Below are 23,825 nucleotides of genomic sequence, written 5' to 3'. Positions count from 1 at the left end.
TAACAAGTTCCAGGCCAGTCAATGCTACATTATGAGCCCTTGTCTCAATTTTTTTTTAAAAAACTTTCCATGTCTATGAAACTGTGATATGCTTGTAAGAGAGAATTTTAGATTTTTGTTCATACTAGAAGCTCTGTAAGTCAGATACATTATTTTATGAACTTTCATGACATAGCTAAAAGCTAAAGTAGATTTAATTTTTATACTTATTTAGTGTGTGTTTTTGCTACTGGAGACTAAACTAGGACCTCATACGTTAGGCAAGTGTTTTACCACTGAACTATATCCCCAGCCTTCTATGCTTTATTGTTATGTGTAAAATGGTCGTGACTGATTAAGAGTATCTTGTGAAGTGAAACTAAAACTGTCAAAGAAAAGTATTCCTAAGTGTACCATTAATGCATACTCATACTTGGCATGATAGATTTACTTGAAAGAACCCACAATTTCAGGCATGATGGAAAGGTAAAAAGCATATGTACTCAAATGATGTGAATGCACTTTGTTATTTTGGATGAAGATGGTAGGCTATAGGGGTGAATGTTGGCAATGTACCCTTGAAAACCTTTCAGGTGATAACTACTGATTTGTAACTCTTGTGATGAGTGTTAGTTTTCCATGTCATATTCATAAAATGCTTTTAAGAGTATTTTTCAGCCAGTCATGGTAGTGTATGCCTTTAATTCCAACATGCAGAAGGCAGAGGCAGGTGGATCTCTCTGGGTTCCAGGCTAGCCAGGGCTACATAATAGTGCGATACTGTCTTCCAAAAAAAAAAAACAATAAAACCCAATAATAATGAATAATTTTCCTAATTGTCAGATAAAGATATTTTAAATAGTTCCTAGAAATGTAAATTATTCTTCTTAATTAACAGGTGAGGCATGAAATTGAAGAGGGGACCATACATCTCTACATTTACTCTATACAGAGTATTCCAAAAGGGACTGAAATTACTATTGCCTTTGATTTTGACTATGGGAATTGGTAAGTTCAAGTCTGTAAATGCTTTATATTGTTTCAAAGTAGTTTAATGTCTTCATAGTAAGTTAGACATTGTTACTACTTTATCAGGAGACAGTTAAAAGGACATGAAGTTAAGTGTGGTTTTTATTAACTATCCCATCTTCGTTACTTATTTCCCAAACTTACTGTAATGTCAGTGTTCATACCTTACAATTACTAGCTCTAATTCAGCTATAGAAACCTGACTTTATTATGGGAGAATTTTCCCCTCACTTCTGTACTTTAACTTGTTAAACAACTTACTTGGTCACTTGATTATTAATACAGGTTATGCACCAAAATTTCTTTGCAGTGTAATAGAAATGGTATGTTGGAGATCCTGCAGTAAAACTTTGGTTTTGAAATGTTAAGGGGAAAACCTCATTAACTTTGAGTTAAAAACAAAACTATTTGTACTTTTTAAATTATAATATGAAATACATATAAAACAAATATCCATGTCATTTTTTAAATTATGAAATAAAGCAGGAAATTAAGTTCAGTGGATAGAGTGCTTGTCTACTGACCCCAGGGCTGACAGAAAAGTCAGGTTAGGCAGCATGGCACATGCTTGTAATTCTCCTTCTCTCTTTTTTAAGGGTAAAGAGGAAGATTTAGCCTAGCCTCAAACTCCCTATGAAGTCCTTGAACTCTTCCAGCCCCTCTCTCCTGAATGATGGAATTACAGATGTCAATACATACACAGACTCTGTCACTCTTTTTGAATTTTTCATATATTTTGTAGTCTGTTGGGTTATAAACATTTTAACTAGTTTCCTCCTATATTGTTTTTGAGATTTTTATTTATGGGTGTGACAGTGTATAACACAAGTGTGTGTGGATGCTGGAGGCCGAAAGAGGGCGTTGCAGTTGGAGCGGGGTTGGGAGCCATCCAACTATGGGAACCAAACTTGGATCCTCTGAAAGCGCAGGTGCTCTTAGCCTCTGAGCTCTCTCCAGCCCCATCCTCCTACATACCATAAACTTTGTATGCCAGATATCATTTCTAAAACTAAGAGGTTTTTGTTTTTTGAGACAGGGTTTCTCTGTGTAGCCTTGGCTGTCCTGGACTCACTCTGTAGACCAGGCTGGCCTCGAACTCACAATTCACCTGCCTCTGCCTCCCTAAGTGCTGAGACCAAAGGCGTGCACCACCACCACCCAGCTCTAAAACTTTACTTTCAATCTGCATTTCTATGATTGAGTCAGATTTATCATATCAACTTAGGCTTTTCCTTTTTAAAAAAAAAAAAAATTATGTATGTGTTTATGTGAATATATGTCAAGTGTACTGCTTCCTGCAGCTGCCAAAGACTTTGTATTACATGGAGGTGGAGCGGTGTTGTGAAGGCCCCTTCTGTGGCTGTAGGGATGCAAATTTGGGTTCTCTACAACAGCAGGAAGTGATCTTAAACTGCAAGGCATCTCCCCAGCCCCAGGCTTTTTCTTTTGAAAGCCTGTTAGTGAAAAACATGGATATTTAACATGTGGTGCCTATTTTTTAAAAGACAAGGGCTTACCTACTACCTTATTCTCTCCTGCTTTTTAAGAGAGGGGAGTGTAACATAATGAACTCTTACTAGCTGTGTGGCTTTATATCTAGCTTGCTTACTTGTTATATGCCATGTACCAGTTTCTGTGTCTCTTTATGACTCCTGAGCTCAAGATTAAGATAGTGCTCACGTAATGTGGTGTTTGAACTGTTGGCGAGTTAACACATGCAAGCTGTTTACAGCAGTTCTTGGCATTGTGTAACTGCTGTGGTAAACACAAGTTGTTGCAGTTAAGTGCAATCCTAAAAGGAAGCATCTAGAGTCATGTGAGCTAAGCTTTAAGATCATCTGTAAAATTGAGAGTACTAATAGTTACTGAGAAGATGAGGAATAGTGTAGTTTTCAGGCTGCTGTTTAAAAGAGAGAAGGCTTACAATTAAGTTTACTTCAAGGTTTATTTTAAGGAAAACTGGTTATTAAAATCATTCCTTAAAGTATAATAAGAACTAGGTAAGATCTGCTATTTATCATAACTTGCATTTTTTAAACTGAAGCAATTTTCTAGTCAGCATAACACTCTCAGACCAAATAAGGATAGTTTTTTTTTTTTGCCTTAATATTTATCTTGCGTAAGCTGTATAGTATCATTTTACATTAAAAGACGTATATTCAAAAATGAACATCTCAAGGGTGGCGCTTACAGCTCAGTGAGAGAACACTTGACTAGCATATCTGAATTACTTGTCTTTAGGTTCAATTCTCAGCAGCACAAAACAACAAAATCACAACAGAATAATTTGTTTTTTATGAGAAAAAATTTTGTGGAATCAGAAATTCAAATTAGTAAAACATTAAGACTTACTTATAATTAATTATATCATTTTTATAGAGTTACAGCTTAAAAGAGCTTATGAACTTCTCAGTCTTGTTTTATATATTAATATCTTCCTGGTTATCATTTCAGTAAATACAAGGTGGACTGTGCGTGCCTCAAAGATAATGCAGAATGCCCTGTTCTAAAGCGCAGCTCGGAGTCCACGGAGAACATCAACAGTGGTTATGAGACCAGAAGAAAAAAAGGGAAAAAAGAGAAAGATATTTCAAAAGAAAAAGATATACAAAATCAGAATATTACTTTGGACTGTGAAGGAACAAACAACAAAATAAAGAGTCCAGAAACAAAACAGAGAAAGCTTTCCCCACTGAGACTGTCAGTGTCAAACAATCAGGTACTCACTCCCCTGATTCTCAAGGAAATTATTTTAAAGCAGAAAATTGTATTTAAACCTCTTTTTAAGCATAAAATCATTTAGCAGTTTAATATTTCTTTCAGTAAAAGTTCTTTACTGCTGTGCTCTATCCCCATTCCTGTTCTGCTACTTAGTTGCTTACAGATGTTTTCCTACAGATTATGACAAACTATTATGAAACAATCAAGTAGACAGATCCTTATAAAATTGTTAATACGTAAGACTAGGTTAATAGACATTCTAGATTGTAGTAGTTTTGAGACAGTGTCTCACTCTGTGGCTTGGAACTTTGTTGACCAGGCTAGCCTTGAACTCAGATCTGTCTATGACTCCCTTCAGAGTGCATGATTAAAGGTGTGTGCCACCATATCCATGTCTGGCCATTTTAAGGATTAAATTGAACAACAAACATTGGAGATTTCATATATGCAGGTTTGGTGAAAATTTGTTTTGGAACAAACAAAAACATAAAGCCATACTGCTATCTATATTTGACAGGAACTTCAAAAAACAAAATTGCTTGTATGAATTTGAAAACTTCATTTAGAAATTCAGATTTGGGTGGGCTTCTTGCTATTATGGTAAAAGGCACAGTATATAGGTCCCAGTTTATAGATGGATTGATAGTTTATATAAAGAAATACTTCCATTTTTTTCAGGAACCAGATTATATTGATGATATGGAAGAAAAAACTCCAATTAGCAATGAAGTAGAAATGGAATCTGAGGAGCAGATTGCAGAGAGGAAAAGGAAGATGGTAAGCTGGGATCTAGTGGTTGGGCGTGGTGCCTTGGGCTGCTGCTCTCCCACGAGTTAGCTGCCTTTATGTGGGCTTCTGTCCTGTAAGTGAGCAGACACATGACAACACTGGGCATTTTATCCCGCTTGCCATTACCATTTAAATACATTGTACTGATTGTGTGTGTGTGTGTGTGTGTGTGTGTGTGTGTGTGTGTGTGTGTTTACTGACTTTTGTTAGGATTTTAACAATGTATGCTACCTTTAAGCAATAATCTTGAAAATTCTGAAGCCAAGAATTGTTAATAAATGTAATGCCACAATTATTGTTCAGTATGTCTTTTCATTAGTTGAATGTATTAGTTCTTTCCATGATTTAAGACAAACAGTACTTTAAGGTTTGTATTACTACTAAGTCAGGTAAATTTAAGACAAACAGTACTTTAAGGTTTGTATTACTACTAAGTCAGCAAAACTTCAAAGTCCAGTATGATTTAGTGGCAACCATGTCTGATTTCTCACAGTTACCATAAATGAAAGCTCTATCTCCCTTATGCGTTATCTGCCAATGTTTTGTCAGTACAAGTGCTGGATGAGAAATTGTCATTTCTAGCAGCAGTATGTGGTGACTCATACTTGGGTCTCAGAATTTGCAGGGCTGAAGCAACAGGATTGCCATGATATGAGTAGATAATTAAAGTACAGGACTCTGGGCGTAGCTTGCTGATAGCATATAAGGGCCTGGGTTGATGTGTTGTGCCCTCTCCCTCCCCTAAAAAAGTTAACATTTTGGCTTAAGAATTGAAAGTGACCTTACAAACCATGATGGCCATGGTGTGAGTTTCCCACATTCTTTTATGTGTTTGTTTTTATGTTCATTGGTATTTTGCCTGTATGTCTATACACTTGTGAGCTGCCATGTGGGAGCTGGGAATTGAGGCTGAGTCCTGTTAGAGCAGCCAGTGCCTGTAATTGCTAAGCCACCTCTCCAGGTCCTCTTCCGTTTCATGATGTGTTGGGAGTCTCATGCTTTTTATTCCATGGGGTCTCATGTGTTATACATATACTAGCGGGGGGATCTAAGAAATTGAATCTTCTTAATATCTTCTAAGCATCATGATAGTGGTCATCCTTGATTGATTTCTAAACTACCTTCATTGTAAAAGTAATGCAGAACTATTCATAGCCTCAGCATTGTAAAAGTACAGGTCTATTCATAAAGATAGAGACAGAAGAGTAAGAATACAGGTGAGACTTTGGAAGAGGTTGCTTTTATATCTAAAGGGATTACTTCAAGCGCTTTTTCAAGATTCACTTATCTTAAACTACTTGTGCTCAAATTACCTATGGCTTTTGTGTGTATATATGTACACTGCATACATGCTTGGTGCCCTTGGAAGTCAGAAGAGTGCCATCAGATCTTCTGGAGTTATGAAAGGTTGTGAGGCACCTTCTGGGTGCTGGAAACTGAAGTTGGGTCCTCTCTTAACCTCTGAGCCATCTTCACAGCCTGCTCTGGCTCTTTCTTTACCACTAATTTTCAGTATTATCCTGTCCATTCCCCAACTGGTGCAGCTTCGAATTTGTATTACTACTGTGGAAACTTGGGTCAGTTTACAGTGTAGTATGATTACTTTTTATTTGGGCCATGCATCTAAAATACGGACTTTTACAACTAACGGGTGTTAAGAACTATACCAGGCAGCTGAGAATGGTAGAACATGACTGTCGTCTCAGCATTTGGATGTGGATGATTAGGAGTTCAACACCGTCCTCTACTACATAGTAAGTTTGAGGATAGCCAGTCGACCGGAAACCCTGTGTCTGACAAAGATGGCTCTGAAGGTTGTAATATGGTCATTAGTTTTATTCAGATTGCCTTTTTATCATTATAATGCTACTTTTAAAATACCAGTCAAGCCAGTCATTATGGCTCTTTAATGCTGGGTAGGTAGAGGCAGACAGATTACCTTTTGAGTTTCAGGCTAGCCTGGTCTACATAGGTAGTTCCAGGATAGTCAAGGCAATAGAGGACTTCCTTCCTATCCCATACCCTCCACCAAAAAAGGTTATGTGTGTGTGTGCGTATATATACATATACACAGACCTCTCAATGCTAATAAATGTTTAGAAGTTAGAACATCCTATTTTTAGCTCCTAGAAAATTGTAGACCCTTTGCACGTTAAGACATTAGTGTAGACAACACACGCATTTTCTAAGCTTGCTTCTGATCATTTTGGCTAATGTGAAATTCTAATTTTTTTAGTATATTCATCCTAATACTTGCCCCTGACATGACTATGAAATTGGAAATTGTGTTCATGGGAGTGTAAAATGTGAGAAACCTATAAAGTTTAATTGCATGGTGTCATTTTGAGAGGATATGAGATGAAATTCAAAACCTTTGCCACCTTGACCCTTGCTTCAAAATCACTGAAATCTTATTTCTAGTTGGCACATTTACTTTGATGTCTAATTGATTGATGAAAATAAGAAGGCTCCTAAACAACTAGTTTCTCTCCTCAAAGCTATATTTGATTTTGGAACAAAACTTGATTTGAATCAGCCTTCATTCTTCTCTGCTATTCACACTGGTTATATAATGCTGGCGGTTGAAAGAGATGGAAATGGAAGAGAGCAAATGGCCAAGTAGCAACTTATAAACGAAGCAGAATACAGATGGTAGCGGTAGCCGTAGCGATACTTAGAAATTTATGTCAAACTGATTTTCTCTCATGTAAGACACTCCTAAGAACCTCATTATGGTTATATTACCACATTTGGATGAAGAGGAATCAGTAATATTTTTTCTCTAAGTTAAATCCCACATAATCTTTTGTAGTAGGATTTTAGCAAACAATTGTTTTGCTGATTTTTAACTATATAAATACCTAATTTCCATGCTGTTCAGTTTAGCAAACATATTGGTACATTAGGGTGTAGTGTGTGCTGTGTCTGTGTAGCTAAAACTGTCTGGAACTCTCGAGATCACCTGCCTCTGCTTCCAGATGTCTTAATGCTCTGTCACAGGCAAAGAGCTTAAACTAGAGTCCACGCACGTTAACACAATGATATTCACACTTGGAACAGAAATTAGAGAATCGTGAAAGGATAGTCAGAAAGTTAGGAGATCTCTGGACTTGCCAAACAGCTAGGAGTGTCCAGAGTTGTGTTATCCTTGTTGCTTTAACACTTACCTGGAGGTTTTAGCATGGAGCAAAACTACCAATATACTCTTGCCTTTAGACTTTCATCTGACCTCATCTACCCTTTCCAACTGAGTGTGCACGTTTAGGAGGGACGCACATGGGAGCTGGAGTGGCATGAAGGAAGGGGACATTAGAGCAATCCAGATAAATCAGGGCAATCCTGGTGACCACTGGGATGACAGATGTGTAAGCCAGATAGCTTTCACATACTAACGTAACCTCATTGTGAGAATTTGTCATAACCCCAGCTAAAGGAAAAAAATATGTACAGGCTTTTAGAATAGGAGCAACTTAGTAATGAGCTGACTAAATGTGCGAACAGCCACTTAGAAATGATAGGCCCATGACTATGAGCTAAATGGAGCTCCTTCACAGTCCAGCTAAGGTCTGTAGGCTTTGCCTCGAACTACACGATTCTCACAGTTTTCTCAGCTTTCCTCCACATCAGAAAGTACTCCATTATAGACATCTAATTTGATGTCTGTGAAAAAGTGTTACCTAGATGTTGTTACCTAGATGAATTCTATTGGTTAGCCTTCTCTGTACTTGAATACCCTGTAACTTCTGGGGTATGTGGCAACTCCCCTAGCATTCCTGGCTTTTGTTCTGTGGAACAAATACCTGGCAAAACACTATTCAAAATCTTTGCTGTTACTGATACAATCAGAAGTGATGGAGCTTAGAAACCCAGTTTAGAATGTGCCAAAATTTCATATTCTTAAAGTGAGAGCATGCCGCTAGGAGAGTGATCTGATGGTAGAAGCATGGTGGCGGCCACTGTCTCGCCGCTGCATCCTCCTTACTGCACGCTGGATCTGACAGCCTAATTTCACTTCTCCTTGAGGTTAGCAACATCTGTGTTAAAATGCACGGGTGGATGAAGTAAGTTCAACTTTATAGATAAGTTTGTCAAAATAAAATGAGGTCTAATGCTTTAGCCACCTTTAATAAACATTCAAAGCCTTTAAATGCTTTGTTACACCTCTCCACAAAGCAGTGACATGCTTTAATAAATAGTACATAATTATTACTTAACAAAAATCTGAGTGCTACTATATAGGTAGAATTTATTTGTGTAAGTACTGGGTGAATAGTGAAGGCAGAGCAGCTCTTACAGAGCATGGGCACAGCAAATCCTGAATGTCAAGGAAGAGGGCGTGAGTGTGCCTGAACTCTCATGGGATGTACAGGAAATGGGAACACTCTGCAAGCAGTAGTTATTATTTTGGAACAGTTTTCATTGATAATAGTCTTAGCCACTTAATGTTTATTAGTTCTAAATTGCTGATTCAAAAGCATTTGAGGAAGATTGTACTTTTAAAGTAAGAAGTCTTAGAACCATGTGGTAATAATTTGGTAGGTGCTCTTTGGTTTCATTTGCTTTCTTTCACAGGAACTTTTGTGTTTCTCAGCTTTAAAACTGGGGATATTTTATTAGTTGAATATTTTCATCCCCTGAGTACTGAGACTGAGGATAGGAAAACTAAGAAAAGGGGAGACTGGAAGGCTTCAGAGATGTGGTCTCCCCAGCCAGCTCATTTTGCACTCTGGCTACTACAAGCCAGGAGTACTGCTCTTGAGAAAAGGCACTCGATAGCAAGGTAGAAAAGCCAATCAGGATGAAAATGTATTTCTTCTAACATCAAGTTTACCTCTAAAGCTTCTTACGGTGCTGAGACATGAGGCTTGTTTTCAGTTGTTTCATATGAGTGGCACCTTCATCAGTGTGGTTTATTCCCACCGCAGGATAGCTTTAGCGCTTCTGAATTCATACCACTCCTTCCCACCCCCACACATACACACATATAAACATGTACACAAATAAATTAGCAAAGTCATACCACCAATGGGAAGAGGTATGAAGCAGTTCTCTTTTTCTGCTTACATGAAATTATAATACTAAGAAATAATATACTAAGATATATTACAAGAACAGTGTACCAGGTAGGTCACCTGGAGTACTCCCACATATTCTGGTTAGTATCTAAAACTTGAGCAGGACAGTGTATCAAATTCAGCTCTGAACTGCAATCTGTCAGTTTTCCAGCTCACAGATAACGAGGTAGCTTTGGGCTCAGGATAAAGCCACGGCTTGAATCTCACAGTTCTAAACTACAGCCCATCACCTCAGCAGCTCCAGTTCCCCAGAGTTAACATGTTTTTCCCATAGATCTCTAAATTGGTGGCAGATTCTGATCTGTAGCCAGTAAATATACATATCTACACATGACCATGTACCACAGAATTCATTAGGTTACAGTGATGAATAGAAGATCTGGGCATGTGGTCCTTTAAATTCCAGTGGTCCAGAGGCAGAGGCAGAGGCAGGCAGATCTCAGAGAGTTCGAGGCCAGCCTAGTCTATACAGTGCTTTCCAGGATAGCCAGGACTATAGAGAGACCCTGTCTTTAAAAAAAGCTGGCAATCATTTATTCTCAAATATTTGCATACTTTGAAGACAAATTTGGGTTAAAGTTACTGGGAATTTCTTAGGTGCTTTCAACTTTATTGATATATAGTAAACATTTGTAAAAATGTTTCTATATTTCTACAAAACTTGTGCTTTGTATAATAAAATCACTCAGGAAACTCATTTATACAAAGGCACATACATATAAACTTTTTGTTCTATCACTAGCATGAAATGCGCCATTAAGGACTTAAACAGCTAAAGATCATGAAGGAGTGTTTTGTTTAATCAGCATGTAGTACATTATTTTCAAGGGAGTCTAACCTTTAATTCACTGAGTCTAGGTCTTTACATCGTATGATTTTTATCTCTGGTCCTCAATCTCACAATCCAGAACAAGGAAATACTGGATTATATCAAAGAAGTTTGATATAAATTCATTACTGTCTTAGAAGTATCAGGATAATTATAACACAAATCTCTTCACTGGGTATTTACCTAATGGCTGAATGAATTATTCACTCATAAAAACTTTCTTGTGCATCAGAAGTAGCAGCTCTGTGGTCAAGAGTGCTTACTGCTTGCTCTTGCAGAGGACCTGGGTTCACTGCCCAGCACCTGTAACTCCAGTTTCAGGAGGTCTGACACCCCCTTCTGGCCTCCAAGTGTTCTTGCATGCAGGTGATATACAGAAACTCACACAGGCACGCATACACACAAAGAAATATTTAGAAATTTATGTATGGCTGGAAGATGGCTCACTAGCTGTTCTTCCAGAGGTCCTGAGTTCAATTCCCAGAAACCTCATGGTGGCTCACAACCGTCTATAATGAGATCTGTTGTGCAGGGTACATGGAGACAAAACATTGTATACATAAGTGAACCTTAAAAAAAACAAAGTTTTTAAAAGAAATATATATATATATGTATATGTATATACACATTAAAACAAGCTAGTTCCTTCCGAAAAATAGTTTTTGCAAGTTTTAAAAATGTTTTTGAGGGAGTTGGAGAGATAGGTTAAGAGTACTGGTTGTTCTTCCAAAGGTCCTGAGTTCAATTCCCAGCAACCACATGGTGGCTTATAACCATCTATAATGAGATCTGGTGACCCCTTCTGGCCTGCTGGCACACATGCAAACAAAATACTGTATAAATAATGGTTCTTTAAAAAAAAGTCTTTAAAAATGTTTTTGAGGGCCTGGAGAGACGGTTCAGTGGTTAAGACCACTGGCTCCTCTTCCAGAAGACTTGGGTTCAATTCCCAGTAACCACGTCGCAGGTTACAAGTGTAACTTCACGTCCAGGGGACCTGACAAAACATCAGTGCACATAAAAATAAATTTTTAAAATGTTTTTGAAAAGAAGCAATCACAGTAATTATAAAGTCTCCCCTCCAACCAGGTTCAACAGGTGAGGTAATTTTAAAAATTACTTTTGTGAAGTCTAGATTTCTAAATGGAGCATTTCAGAAAAATGCTGATATACAGAGACAACTTTTTCTTCTTCTTTTTTTTTTTTTAAATAATAGAGGTCAAGTTTTAAAGGAATTATGTAAGGTAAGAGTAGAGATAGAAAATTGTCTTAAGAATTTGGCTTTAAATTTTCCAGTTTCTGGTGCCTACCCTGCTACTTTTAATGTTTTGAATTACCCATTCAAGATTACAAGAAAACACAAGATTGTGTCCATAAACAAGTAATCTTATCTCTGTGGACCTCAGTTTCCTGTTTGTAAAATAAAAAAGGTAAAAAGTTAGAGTTCCTTGCAGAGCAATGCCAGCTGAGCTGTGTCAGCATCTTTTGTTACCTTACTGAGTGTGTTTACTAAAAACCAGGGAAGAGTAGGAACAGTTACCAATGCTTAATTCTCTTCCAGTAGTTACTGGAACTAAAGCTGAACCTCCAATGTTGCAAAGTCTATGGCAGCCAGATCTTGAGTTTCTGATCTTTCTTTCTTTCTTCCCCACATCGATGACAATGAAGGAGGAAAGACAAATGGATCTGAGCCTCAGGACCTGGTTCTTTCATTTGGAGAACTGGACAGTTGATGGACCTGCTTCCTGGTTCTGGTTGAGAGCTGAAGCATTTGCCAGGCCCTCTGCTCAAGGCTCTGGGTCTTGCTCTTAATGTTCTCTACCCAAGAGAACTGATGCTCAAAGGAACTCTTGCTGTTCCCTCAGCCCTGTCTTGAAGTGTCAGTGTAAGAAAGGAAGAGCAGAAGGTAGAGGAATGCCTTAAAAGAATTATAATGGAGGGCACAAGGGCAAAAGTAGAAATGATAGTTGTAATGTTTATGGAATGCTTACCATTGTCCAAGTACTGTTTAAAGGCCTCACATTTTTCTATTTGATCTAAATAACAACAAAATGAAGTGTTAAGTACTTTATGCTTTTTAACACTCCTAGAAAAGTTGAAACTAATTTGCCAGGGTGACAGTTCTTATTTACTAAGAATTACTGGCAGAGTCATGGTTTGAACCCAGGACTACGCCACAATGTAACAAGGATACATTGACTCCTTAAGTGCATATGAATTTTCCCTTTTCAACATAGCATTTCCTTAGGAATTTTCAGGTGTTTGTGTTTTTTGTTTTTGTTTTTAAAGCAAACTTCTGTACTGAAAGCTTTTTGGTTTGGTAAAACACGGAATTTTTTTCCTTTTTTTTTTTTTTCTTTTTTTTTTTAAGACTTTTTGGTTTTACTGTATTATTGTCCTTTCTTGGATACACTCAAAAACAGCTCACTGCAATGAAGTTGGGATTCATATACATGCTAAATGGCTATACATTGCTCCCCATCCCTACCAGCAATAGACTTGTTATGCTAATAGTGTCACAGAAGTTTTAAAATCTGTCCTGAACATTTGACAATTTGAATTTTTGCTTTGGAATAATGGTATTATTTACTTCAAATTTAAATTCCATAGACAAGAGAAGAAAGAAAAATGGAAGCAATTTTGCAAGCGTTTGCCAGACTTGAAAAAAGAGAGAAAAGACGAGAACAAGCTTTGGAAAGGATCAGCACAGCTAAGACGGAAGTTAAGCCTGAATGTAAAGAATCACAGATTGTTACCGATGCCGAAGTTGTCCAGGTAACTCAGGGTTACCTTGATTTCTTCCACATCAAGTGCCTTAAATAAAGTTTCTCCATAGCACAGTTACATCTATAAAAATGATGTCTGTGTGCTTACATCTATTGTGTGCACGTGGCTGTCAGAGTGCCACTCTGAGTTGGCTCTTCCTTCCTCAGTCAGAGCGCTTCTGGGGCTCAGAGCCTGGTCTTCAGGCTGTGTGCAAGTGTGGCTGCAGGGCCACATCAACAGCCTGGGAATTTTAAACATACCATATCAGCCTTCTAAAGCATGTTCAAACCCTATATAAAATTCAGACTCGATATGAGAGTCTGTTTGCCCTGGAGTAAGAAAGTGTCACTTGTTTCGCTTTGTTAGCACAAGTTGGCTAGTGCAGTAATCTGCTGCATGCCTGCTGACTTCAGCTCAGCCCCCAGCACCTCTGTGGCAGGAGAGGACCATCTCCCACAGGCGACAGCTCTGGCTTCACATATACACACAGAAGTACATACTTCTGTTGCTGTTTGTGGAGACGGTGTCTCTGTGTCCCAGGCTGGCCAGGCTGGCCTCAAACTCAAGATATGCCTGCCTTGGCCTCCCAGTGTTGGGATTAAAGGTGTGTGCCACCACACCAAGAATAAAATACTGGAAGGAAGGAAGGCTTTTTAGAAGATTTTGGAAAGCTAGTTTTAAGAGTAGACAATGCTATACTTTACCTAACCCTATCTGAAGGCATCAGAAGTCCCGCTATTATATTTTGAACTAGGAACAAGTAAAAGAAGAAACTGCTATCAAGCCAACCCCTGCCAAAGTGAATAGAACTAAGCAGAGAAAAAGCTTTTCTCGCAGTAGGACTCACATTGGACAGCAGCGTCGGAGACACAGAACCGTCAGCATGTGTTCAGACATACAGCCATCTTCTCCTGATGTTGAAGTTATGTCACAACAGAACGATATTGAAAACACTGTACTTGCTATCGAACCAGAAACGGAAACTGCAGTAGCAGAAATAATTACTGAAGCGGAAGTTCCAGCACTTAATAAATGTCCCACAAAGTACCCCAAAACAAAGAAGGTATGAGTCCTAACAATGTAAGAGCTGTTTGCAACAATTATCTTAGCTAAGTAATTAAGCTGTCCTAAAAATTCAATCTATATCCTATAATCGTCTAAATAAGAAGCTTCATTTTTACACTTGCAGATATTTAAGAATGAGAAGTACCAGTCAAGAACATTAATAGTTTGCTTGTATTATGAAGATTAAATATATGAAGACCTTTAGTATCGTAATTCATGATTTCTCTAAATAAGTGTCTACCTATGTATAAAATATTTATTTCTCTGAAACTGGTTTAACATTCCTCCTCTCCCCCATGGCTCTCCCCCACTAGGAATCTAATCCATGGCTTTGTGAGTGACAGGCAAGCACTCTAGCCCAGAGCCACGCCCCACCCCTTTATTGTTTGTACATTGTACAATTGCTTTATGTAGGTCGACTGTAAGAATTATGAAGGAGCTTAAGATTTCCATGGAATGTACTGAGAATATAGATTTAAAAGTGTTTTGTGTTTATGTGCCAGGGTACACATGTTGGGACTGGAGAGTAATTTCCAGGAGTCAGTTCTCTCTTCAGAACCCTGTTATGTGGGTTCCACAGGTAGAAAACAGGTCATCAGGCTTGGCAGCAAAACGACTTTATCCACTGAGCAATCTCACTGTAGCTTCTTGTATTTATAAGGAAGATCATTGGAAAAATCATTGGAAAACTACTAGAGTTAATGACAGTTTATGGGAAACTGCTTCATGAATTTGACCAGCTTGAGCTCTTCAGCTCAAGTAACAGCATAACTTAGGGGCTGCTGTTCTTCTCTATGTAAATGACAACACACAGGGTCAAGTGATACTTGGAAACTTTTGTCTTTCTCTTAATTTCATACAGTTTACAGGCAGGCTAGCTGCTAAACAATGAATAGCATACTTAAAGAATTCTAGTATGAGCTCAGGCTTATATGTCAGTAGCAGAGTCTTCATTTCCTTGCCACAGAGTCCTAGGTTTTGTTCGAGACATACTATGTTTCATTCAAAGCTGGTGCGTTTATATACCTTAAACAAGTGGACACTTGGCTTCAATACTAAGTGTAGGGCTGACCTACATTTGGAAGGGGAAAAAAGTTTCTTTTTGGAATGAAAAATACTTGAGTTTTTAAACTATTTTATATTTCTTAAATATGAAGTATAAATATTTGTTAAAAACAAGCTATTATAGTGCTATGTTTTTTTTTTTCATTTAATGTCAAAATATGAACTTCCTTAGAGATGCCATTAATAGAGAGAATAGCATTGCCCTACAAAGATACACTGAAGAAATTATACACACAGAAAAGGAGGAAGGAAAGGTTGCAAAAAAATGCTTTGAAATTGAGAAGTGTCTGGGCATAAATGCACACATGTAGTACTTGTTCTAGAATTTACATTTAAGCTATGAAAGTATAAGACCCCAGCAGCAAAAAGTAATGTTCCCAAGTACCTGGTTATTTTAAAAGGTGAGGGATCATTACTCTTCAGGACCAGGTATATTTAGGTAGCGAGGACAGACTAGACTATGAGGGCTGGGGCGTGGCTCAGTAGAACAGCACTTGCCTGGCATGTGCAAGGCCTGGGTACAGTCCTAAGCATTTCCAAAAGGGCAGCAGCACAAACGGCCAAGTTATATCCATGGTGGATGATAAAATTTCTCTAAGGGGTATTCCAAACCTCTAAAGACTCAAGGAATGTCAATGTGGACATACTTTTATCTATGCGCTGACCTCACCTCTAGGCAACTGTGATGGGCACCTTGCCTAGAAAAGCACTGCTTAAGAAAGTCAGACTTTCCTAACAAGCTAAACTGTCTCATGTAGTATATAAAGCAACAGAAAACTACATTGTTTATGGTACTTGTTGGTATCTCCTAGATTTTACTATATCAAAAAAAAAAAAAAAAAAAAAAGAAAAAAAGTCCCCTTTTTTTTCCTTTGATTCAGTTTTGCTATGTAGTGTTTGTTGGCTGGCCAGGTACGTACTATGGAGCCCAGGCTGGTCTCAAACTGGTATCAGTCCTCTGACTCAGGCAGTGCACCACTGTAACCTGCCAAAATTAGTGTTGTTGTGTAATAGAAATTTTCTACATATATCCATGTATTTTGCCTCTATAAAATAATAATTCTAACAATAATAGTAAATAAGAAAATGAATATGCTGATTAATGGGGTTTCTTTTCCACCACATAACAAGAATAATTTTTTGGTAAAAATTTATTATTATTAATTATGCATGTGTGTCTGTCTGTGGGTATATGCACTTGAGTGCAGGTACCCATGGAGGCCAGAGCGTCAGATCCCCCCCTGGAGCTGGAGTTAGAGGCGGTTGTGAGCCATCTGACATGGGTGCTGTGAACCGAACTTGGGTCCTATCTCCAAGAGCAGTACATGCTCTTAACCGCTGAGCCATCTCTCCAGCCCCATAACATGAATAACCTAAATCACCCAACTTCTCGTCTTAGACGATGTGCCAGTATCTACTTTGATATTAGAATATTCTGTAGTGGAATCTGTGCAATTACTATATAGTGATCCAAATGTTTCTGTTCTCTAGCACTTGGTCAATGAATGGTTAAGTGAGAAGAATGAGAAGACAGGAAAACCTTCAGACAGCCTTTCAGAAAGGCCTCTGCGCATAACTACAGATCCAGAGGTGTTAGCTACACAGCTCAATTCTTTGCCAGGTCTCACTTACAGCCCCCATGTATACTCTACTCCTAAGCATTATATTAGATTTACATCACCATTCCTTTCGGAAAAAAAGAGAAGAAAAGAAACTACTGAAAACATTTCTGGCTCATGCAAAAAGGTAAACTTTTCTTTGGATATAAAAATCTAGGAGAAGCCAAATGCAAATCTCAGTCCTTACTACAGAACCTCACAATGAAATGCTTTTGTGATCGGCTTTGCATTTATAGGCTCTCTAAATGGCCGCAAACTGATCCTTATTTATTTATTTATTTTTGTTTTATTCAGCGATGGTTGAAACAAGCCTTGGAAGAAGAAAATTCAACAATTTTACATAGATATCATTCACCTTGTCAGGAAAGATCCAGAAGCCCTACAGTTAATGGTGAAAATAAGAGCCCACTACTGTTAAGCGACAGCTGTTCTCTTCCAGGTAGTGCTTGTGTTTGGCAGGGTTTTAGCGTGAGGAACTGTGGAAGGCTATTTGTAGCTTTGCAACAGGCAGGGTCTAAGCACTGCTGTGTATTCTAGCAGAGAAACCCACTGCTACAGGCTTTCTCTTTCTGTTCAGCAGACTTCTTGCACAAAGCACAGATGTAAAACCACAGGTGGAAATAACTGTTAATGTCAGGGCTTGATGTGTGGGTCTGGGTGTTTTCCAGTGGAATCAAAAGGATTCTTAGAAATCAGTTACATCATTAGAAATTAGTTACAATAACATCAGGACTACTAATAAGACTTTTTTTGTGATGTCTATGCTTCCAAGCTTCAGGCAAGATCATATTTGGTAATACTAAAACGTCTGGGGCCTTTGGGGCAAAGATTTCACGTTAGTAACATTTCTTTAAAAACACATACTTCAGTGTGGAGGGGAAAGTCATTACTGTTACTGATATCATAGCAGATACCAACAATATGATTTCTTACGGCTTATAATTTCACTAACAGATTTAACTACACCACTTAAAAAAAGAAGACTTTACCAACTGTTGGAGTCTGCGTACTCAGAAAGCTCCACCCCTACTCCTTCACCATATGCTACACCAACTCACACGGATGTCACTCCTACAGACCCAGCGTTTGCCACTCCCCCACGGATCAAATCAGATGATGAAACTTACAGAAATGGTTATAAACCCATATATTCACCAGTGACCCCAGTGACCCCTGGCACACCAGGAAACACCATGCACTTTGAGGTGAGAAATTTCAAGGGGGTGAAAACTGTTCATCCCTGGCAATGAGTGTTACTTTACCATTTTTTTTTTTTATTTTTATTTTTTAAATAAACTCCTCTCCCAGCCCTATTAACTGGTATGGTGAGAAACTATGAGAGAAAATTGGGAAGCTATAATTACACATATGTAAACATTTGTATTAGTGCCACAATGAGCAATTTTTTGTAATGTATATCATATTGACCTAAAGCAACGTCTTCAACAAAGTTTAAATCTTTAAATCTATGTATCATCAGTATTTTCATCTCTTCATGTCTACAAACCATAGAGGTTGTTGTATTTTAATTCCTAATTTTATTACTTTTATGTAGAATATTTCTTCCCCAGAAAGTTCTCCTGAAATAAAGAGATGCACTTACAATCAAGAGGTAAGGGATTATCAAAAACCATTCATTTACTGACTTTCTCTAAGATTATTTTGCTTATATAACTGCTAGATAGTAAACCGTCCTTAAGTGGCATTGTTTGTGTGATTCCCTTCCCTACTGTCACCAACAGGGATATGACCGACCTTCAACCATGCTAACATTGGGCCCTTTTAGAAATTCCAATTTAACTGAGTTGGGTCTGCAAGAAATAAAGACTATTGGTTATAGCAGCCCTAGGAACAGGACTGAAGTCGCCAGGCCTTGCCCAGGGGAGAAAGAATCTGTGTCAGACCTCCAGCTGGGACTCGATGCAGTCGAGCCGGCCGCCTTACAGAAGACCATGGAAACGCCAGCCCACGACAGGAGTGAGCCCAACAACCAACTGGATTCCAGCCACTCCGGACGAGGCACAATGTATTCTTCCTGGGTAAAGAGCCCTGACAGGACAGGGGTTAACTTCTCAGTAAACTCCAACTTGAGGGACTTAACGCCCTCACATCAGTTGGAGATTGGAGGAGGCTTCCGAATAAGTGAGTCAAAGTGCCTGATGCAGGATGATACTAGAGGCATGTTTATGGAAACAACTGTCTTCTGTACTTCTGAAGATGGGCTGATCTCTGGTTTCGGACGGACTGCTAATGACAATTTGATCGACGGGAGCTGCACACCCCAGAATCCACCGCAAAAGAAAAAGGTTATAATTTAACAGTTTCTAGTCCTTTTAATAGTGGGTTTCTCACTGTGTTCTTAAGGGTTATTGGCAGTCGCAGCATATGTTATGCGAGGCATTCGTGACTTGGTTATTTAAGTTGAGGCTTTCATATGTATTTCTAAGCTTTTTGTAAATAATTTGATGTTCTTAAAAAAGTAAAAAAATTACAGTGATATGAAAACTTCTAATAAGAAATGTAGTTTGAGATAAAAGCCTAAAGATTTTTTTCATGAAGCAAGTAACTATTAAAAATGAACACCTCCAAAACAACAGGTAGATAATGCTTGTTCTTATTTCTCTTATTTTACATTGAGCAGGCAACCGTGGAGAGAAGAAATGCCTCTTCACCATCTCATAATACTTACAGTATTTAGGCCATGGATGTAAGAGTACTTTGGAAAGTATGATACTGTTTGTTAAGATTCTATCTTAATACAGAAGCTCCTAATCTTAAGAATGCCTTATTTTGCAAGAATGGGAGAAACAGCACTTATTTGTTAATAGGCTTAACTGCTATATAAGTCAAAGCATTTTAGTGATATGTGCTTTTAATTTTTATAACAGAGTCCAGTTGGCAACTTTGTGGGAAGCAATGTAGTATAGTGGAAAGAGCACGGGCTTTCAAATAAGACCTAGGTTCGAATCCCGGCTCCAACACTCACCAGCTGTGTGACCTGGAGTGAGTGAGTTACTCAATTTCCTCATCTGTAAAATGGGGATGATAATATATACTTATTTCTTAGGGTTGTTGTGAGGATTAAATGAGATAATGCATATAAATCATCTAAATACAATGCCTAACATACAGTAGGCATTTTAATAATTGTTAATTATTTATGGAAAATTCAATTATTTTATATAATTTACCTAATATAAATGCTGCAATATTCTTTTTAAAGAAGAATAAGTTGATGTTGATATACAAACAAGAGTAAAAGATTTACTTTTTCTTTCTTGTTTAAGGTTTCTCTGTTAGAATACCGTAAGAGACAACGTGAAGCTAGGAAAAGTGGTTCTAAGACAGAAAACTTTGCTTTGATTAGCGTATCACCTCATCCAAGTGGGAACCTAAGCAACAGTGGTGACGGATGTGTCCATGGCAGTGAAAATGGGGAGCAGCTAGAAAACCAGGCCAGCTTGCCTTTACCACCGCCAGCTGCCACCTACAGCGCCTCTTCCGCAGAAGACAGCAGTAACTGTCCCGTTAAAGACACCAGTTCTAACGAGAAGCCAGACCCAGAGGTTCAGTGGTAAGCCCCTTTCCACGCCAGACCCAGAGGTTCAGTGGTAAGCCCCTTTCCACAGTGGGCCACTGCACAAGGAGAAAAGCCCGTTAGGAGAATTCCTCTTCCTGCTTGTTGTTTGGGGAGGGTGAAGTGACAGTGGTTGATAGTCCTAACCTGGAAAGATGGTTGCTGGGAAGGTCTAATTTCTTCATCTTAGCCATGTAAATATTCCTTCCTGCAGAACTTGTCACCACAGTCAGCCTCCTAGACACTTCTTTATATCCCTTAGCAGTTACCCTGGATGAAGAAGCGGTTTTAGTGTGTGAGTAAGACAGCAACAGCTGCATTTAACATGGGTCTCAGCAAAGATGCAAAGGCCCAGAGTGCTCTTACTCACCTTCCTACTACAACTTACAGCTGGGAAAATACACAAGGCATTTTGTTGGGGGTATGTTTGCTCCCTTTGGCAACCTGACAGGACCTTAGAAATGTTAGCACAGTATTTCCAGCTTACCACTCCTTTCCCCCAAAAAATCGCCCAACAGAGTGTTTAGTCTGATCTTCTTGAGTCAGCAATAATAAAAATCTCAAGTTTGGAGCATGGATACCAATGAGACAAGCTTTTTGTCAAAGCTCAGCACCAACCTGTAGTAAAATCCTTCATCTGAAGGACAATTTGCTCAGGAGACAAGGAGAGTAATCTAGGTGGCAGCAGCTTCTCTGGCCTGAGGTTGTGTTTTGTTTTATTTAAAGGACTGCCTCCACATCAGTGGAACAAGTGAGAGAAAGGAGTTACCAGAGAGCCCTACTGCTCAGTGACCACCGCAAGGACAAAGACGGCGGTGAGTGCACTGGCTCCTCTCCCGAGGGCTACTGCTGCCTGTGCTCTGCTCCGCGGGCACTAACATCCTCTCTGGGTCTGCTCTGCTTCACCTCTAGGGGGAGAATCACCGTGTGTCTCATGGTCACCGAGTCATGCTCAGTCTCCACCTTCATCCCATTCAAATCACATTCCCCAGGTGCACGCTCAGAGCCTAGGCCCTTCTTTGAGTGAGCTTACAGCAGGTCAGTAAGCAGATGACCTACCATGGCTGTCAATTTAAAGCCCTTTACAGTCAGAAACAAAAACTTAGACAGCAAGCATTGTGTGTGTCTGCAAGAGGCGTATTTGTCTGTGATCTTCTATTTACTTTAGGTTTCTCCTGCTTTACAGACCCTGATCCTGAAAGTACAGAGCCCACAACTACCAGTGAATGTCCATCCCCTGACACTTCTCAGAGCCCCTCAAAAGCAAGCAAGGTAATAACACTGACCTTTGAACTCTGGACACTGCACAAAAGCTGATGGTAACATCAGACTTTTTTCCTGCTATATCAGGCATTAGTTTGTGATTTCTAGACTCTACCTATTTACTCATTTTTATTTTTATTTTATGTGTATATTGGTGTTTTGCCTGTGTGTATGTCTGTGTGAGGGTATTGGATCCTCGGGAACTGGAGTTACAGGCAGGTGTGAGCTGCCATGTGGGTGCTGGGAATTAAACTCTGGTCTTGAGCCAGCTCTCCAGCCCCTATTTACTCATTCTCATGCTCAACTGTGACAGACAACTCTGGCTTAACCTCGCAGCTAAGTACCCTTCAGTGGTGACATTTCCCACTCAAGTTTACTCCGCTCTTCAAGGGAAACTCTTTTTATGAGCAGCCAATCAGCACTCCATAAGCAGAAGCTCGGGTGACATTCACTCTAAATGCTCCCCATCCTGGTCTATGAAGAGTTGAAGGCCCACAATGGGCATCTTTGCCAATGTAAAACTGGGTGCCATTGACTTGTGAATGAAAAGATCACAGGCATTTAAGTAGTCTTACACTGGGGTCACCCTCATAAAGCGACAAAGTATTAAAAGTCTAAATGGTTTGATGAACAACTTTTACTTATCCAAAGCAGTTTATCTTTAGTTGCTTAAAGAAATTAGTTATGAAATAAAAATCTGTTAGGTTTTAAGGTTGTTTAATAAGGCTGTCAACACCCTTTTACGATAAAGGCTGAAAGACAACTGTTTAAGGAAAACACAAAGTCCATTAATCTCCTTGGGGTTGTCTTCATCAAAAGTGAGAGAACTCAATTTAAGCTCACTCACTATAAAAACTTAATTTACTGAGAAAAACTCACCTTTCAACATCATGGGCCTCTATATTTACTGTACTTACATGAAATAATAGTAAATACCAGTCAGAATAAACTTCAGGTGCTTTTTATATATGTTCTTTTAATGTATATGTGTATATATGTTCTTATAATGTTCTTTTTATATATATAAAATTTATGGTCATTTTAAAAATTGTTCTTTCTTCATAGGCTGGTTCCCCTGGGCCAATAAATCCTGCACAGTCACATGGGAAAATACTCACAAAACCAGATTCCCACTGGGAGGCAACAGTCATTGTATCTGAAGCAGAGAATAGTGTTCACCTAAAACCAGAGCTTCAGCAAAAACAGCTGTCAAATAGCACCCCAGCACTTTCAAAGAGCCACCCTCCTCAGGCCCATGTTCGCAATGCAAATGAGCAACTTCCACAAAAGCTGCCTTCTGCACCAACCAAGTTGCACTGTCCTCCATCGCCTCACACGGAGAACCCTCCCAAGTCCTCCACGCCGCACACACCTGCGCAGCATGGTTACCTCTCGCCAAAGCCTCCTTCCCAGCAGCTAGGATCTCCCTTCAGGCCTCACCATTCACAGTCACCTCAAGTTGGAACTCCTCAGCGAGACACTCAGAGAAATTTTTATCCAGCAGCACAGACCCTTCAAGCCAATACTCAGCAGGCAACTTCTGGAGCATTATTTACCCAGACACCCTCAGGACAATCTGCAGCAACATACAGTCAGTTTAACCAACAAAGTCTCAACAGCACGGCACCGCCCCCTCCACCTCCTCCGCCTCCTTCTTCTTCATACTACCAAAACCAGCAGCCCTCTGCAAACTTTCCGAGTTATACTCAGCTGAAAGGTAGTCTTTCCCAACAACCTGTGTTTACATCTGGACCAAGTCAAGCACTTCCTGGCACGAGCCAGCAATCAGTTCCTGGACACCACGTCACTTCAGGGCATTTTCTGCCGTCTCAGAACCCTACCATTCACCATCAAACTGCTGCTGCTGTGGTCCCGCCCCCACCTCCACCACCACCTGCTCCAGGACCACACCTCATACAGCAGCCAAACTCGCATCAGCAGCACTCTGTAGCACATGTAGTTGGCCCAGTTCATGCTGTCACCCCTGGGTCACACATTCATTCTCAAACTGCTGGACACCACTTACCACCCCCCCCCCCCCCTCCCTC

General features: G+C 39.2%; 1 protein-coding gene across 1 annotated transcript in view; it reads left to right on the top strand.

Annotated features, from left to right (window-relative positions):
* The window catches only part of Kmt2e (lysine methyltransferase 2E (inactive)), a 69,958-nt gene that overhangs the window by 44,815 nt on the left and 1,318 nt on the right, over window positions 1–23,825 (top strand). The window contains 15 exon segments of the mRNA XM_055612686.1: window positions 878–987; window positions 3,463–3,727; window positions 4,408–4,506; window positions 13,033–13,197; window positions 13,943–14,251; window positions 16,810–17,064; window positions 17,232–17,376; window positions 17,892–18,142; window positions 18,493–18,549; window positions 18,680–19,243; window positions 20,225–20,511; window positions 21,241–21,329; window positions 21,427–21,552; window positions 21,701–21,786; window positions 22,843–23,825. Coding sequence (XP_055468661.1) covers window positions 878–987; window positions 3,463–3,727; window positions 4,408–4,506; window positions 13,033–13,197; window positions 13,943–14,251; window positions 16,810–17,064; window positions 17,232–17,376; window positions 17,892–18,142; window positions 18,493–18,549; window positions 18,680–19,243; window positions 20,225–20,511; window positions 21,241–21,329; window positions 21,427–21,552; window positions 21,701–21,786; window positions 22,843–23,825 — 3,791 coding nt within the window.

The sequence above is a fragment of the Psammomys obesus genome, unplaced genomic scaffold (genome assembly GCF_907164565.1).
Source record: "Psammomys obesus unplaced genomic scaffold, mPsaObe1.curated_primary_1811, whole genome shotgun sequence".
Classification (NCBI taxonomy): Eukaryota; Metazoa; Chordata; class Mammalia; order Rodentia; family Muridae; genus Psammomys; species Psammomys obesus.
Note: the sequence above shows the minus strand (reverse complement) of the source record. Positions and strands in the feature narration are given on the sequence as shown.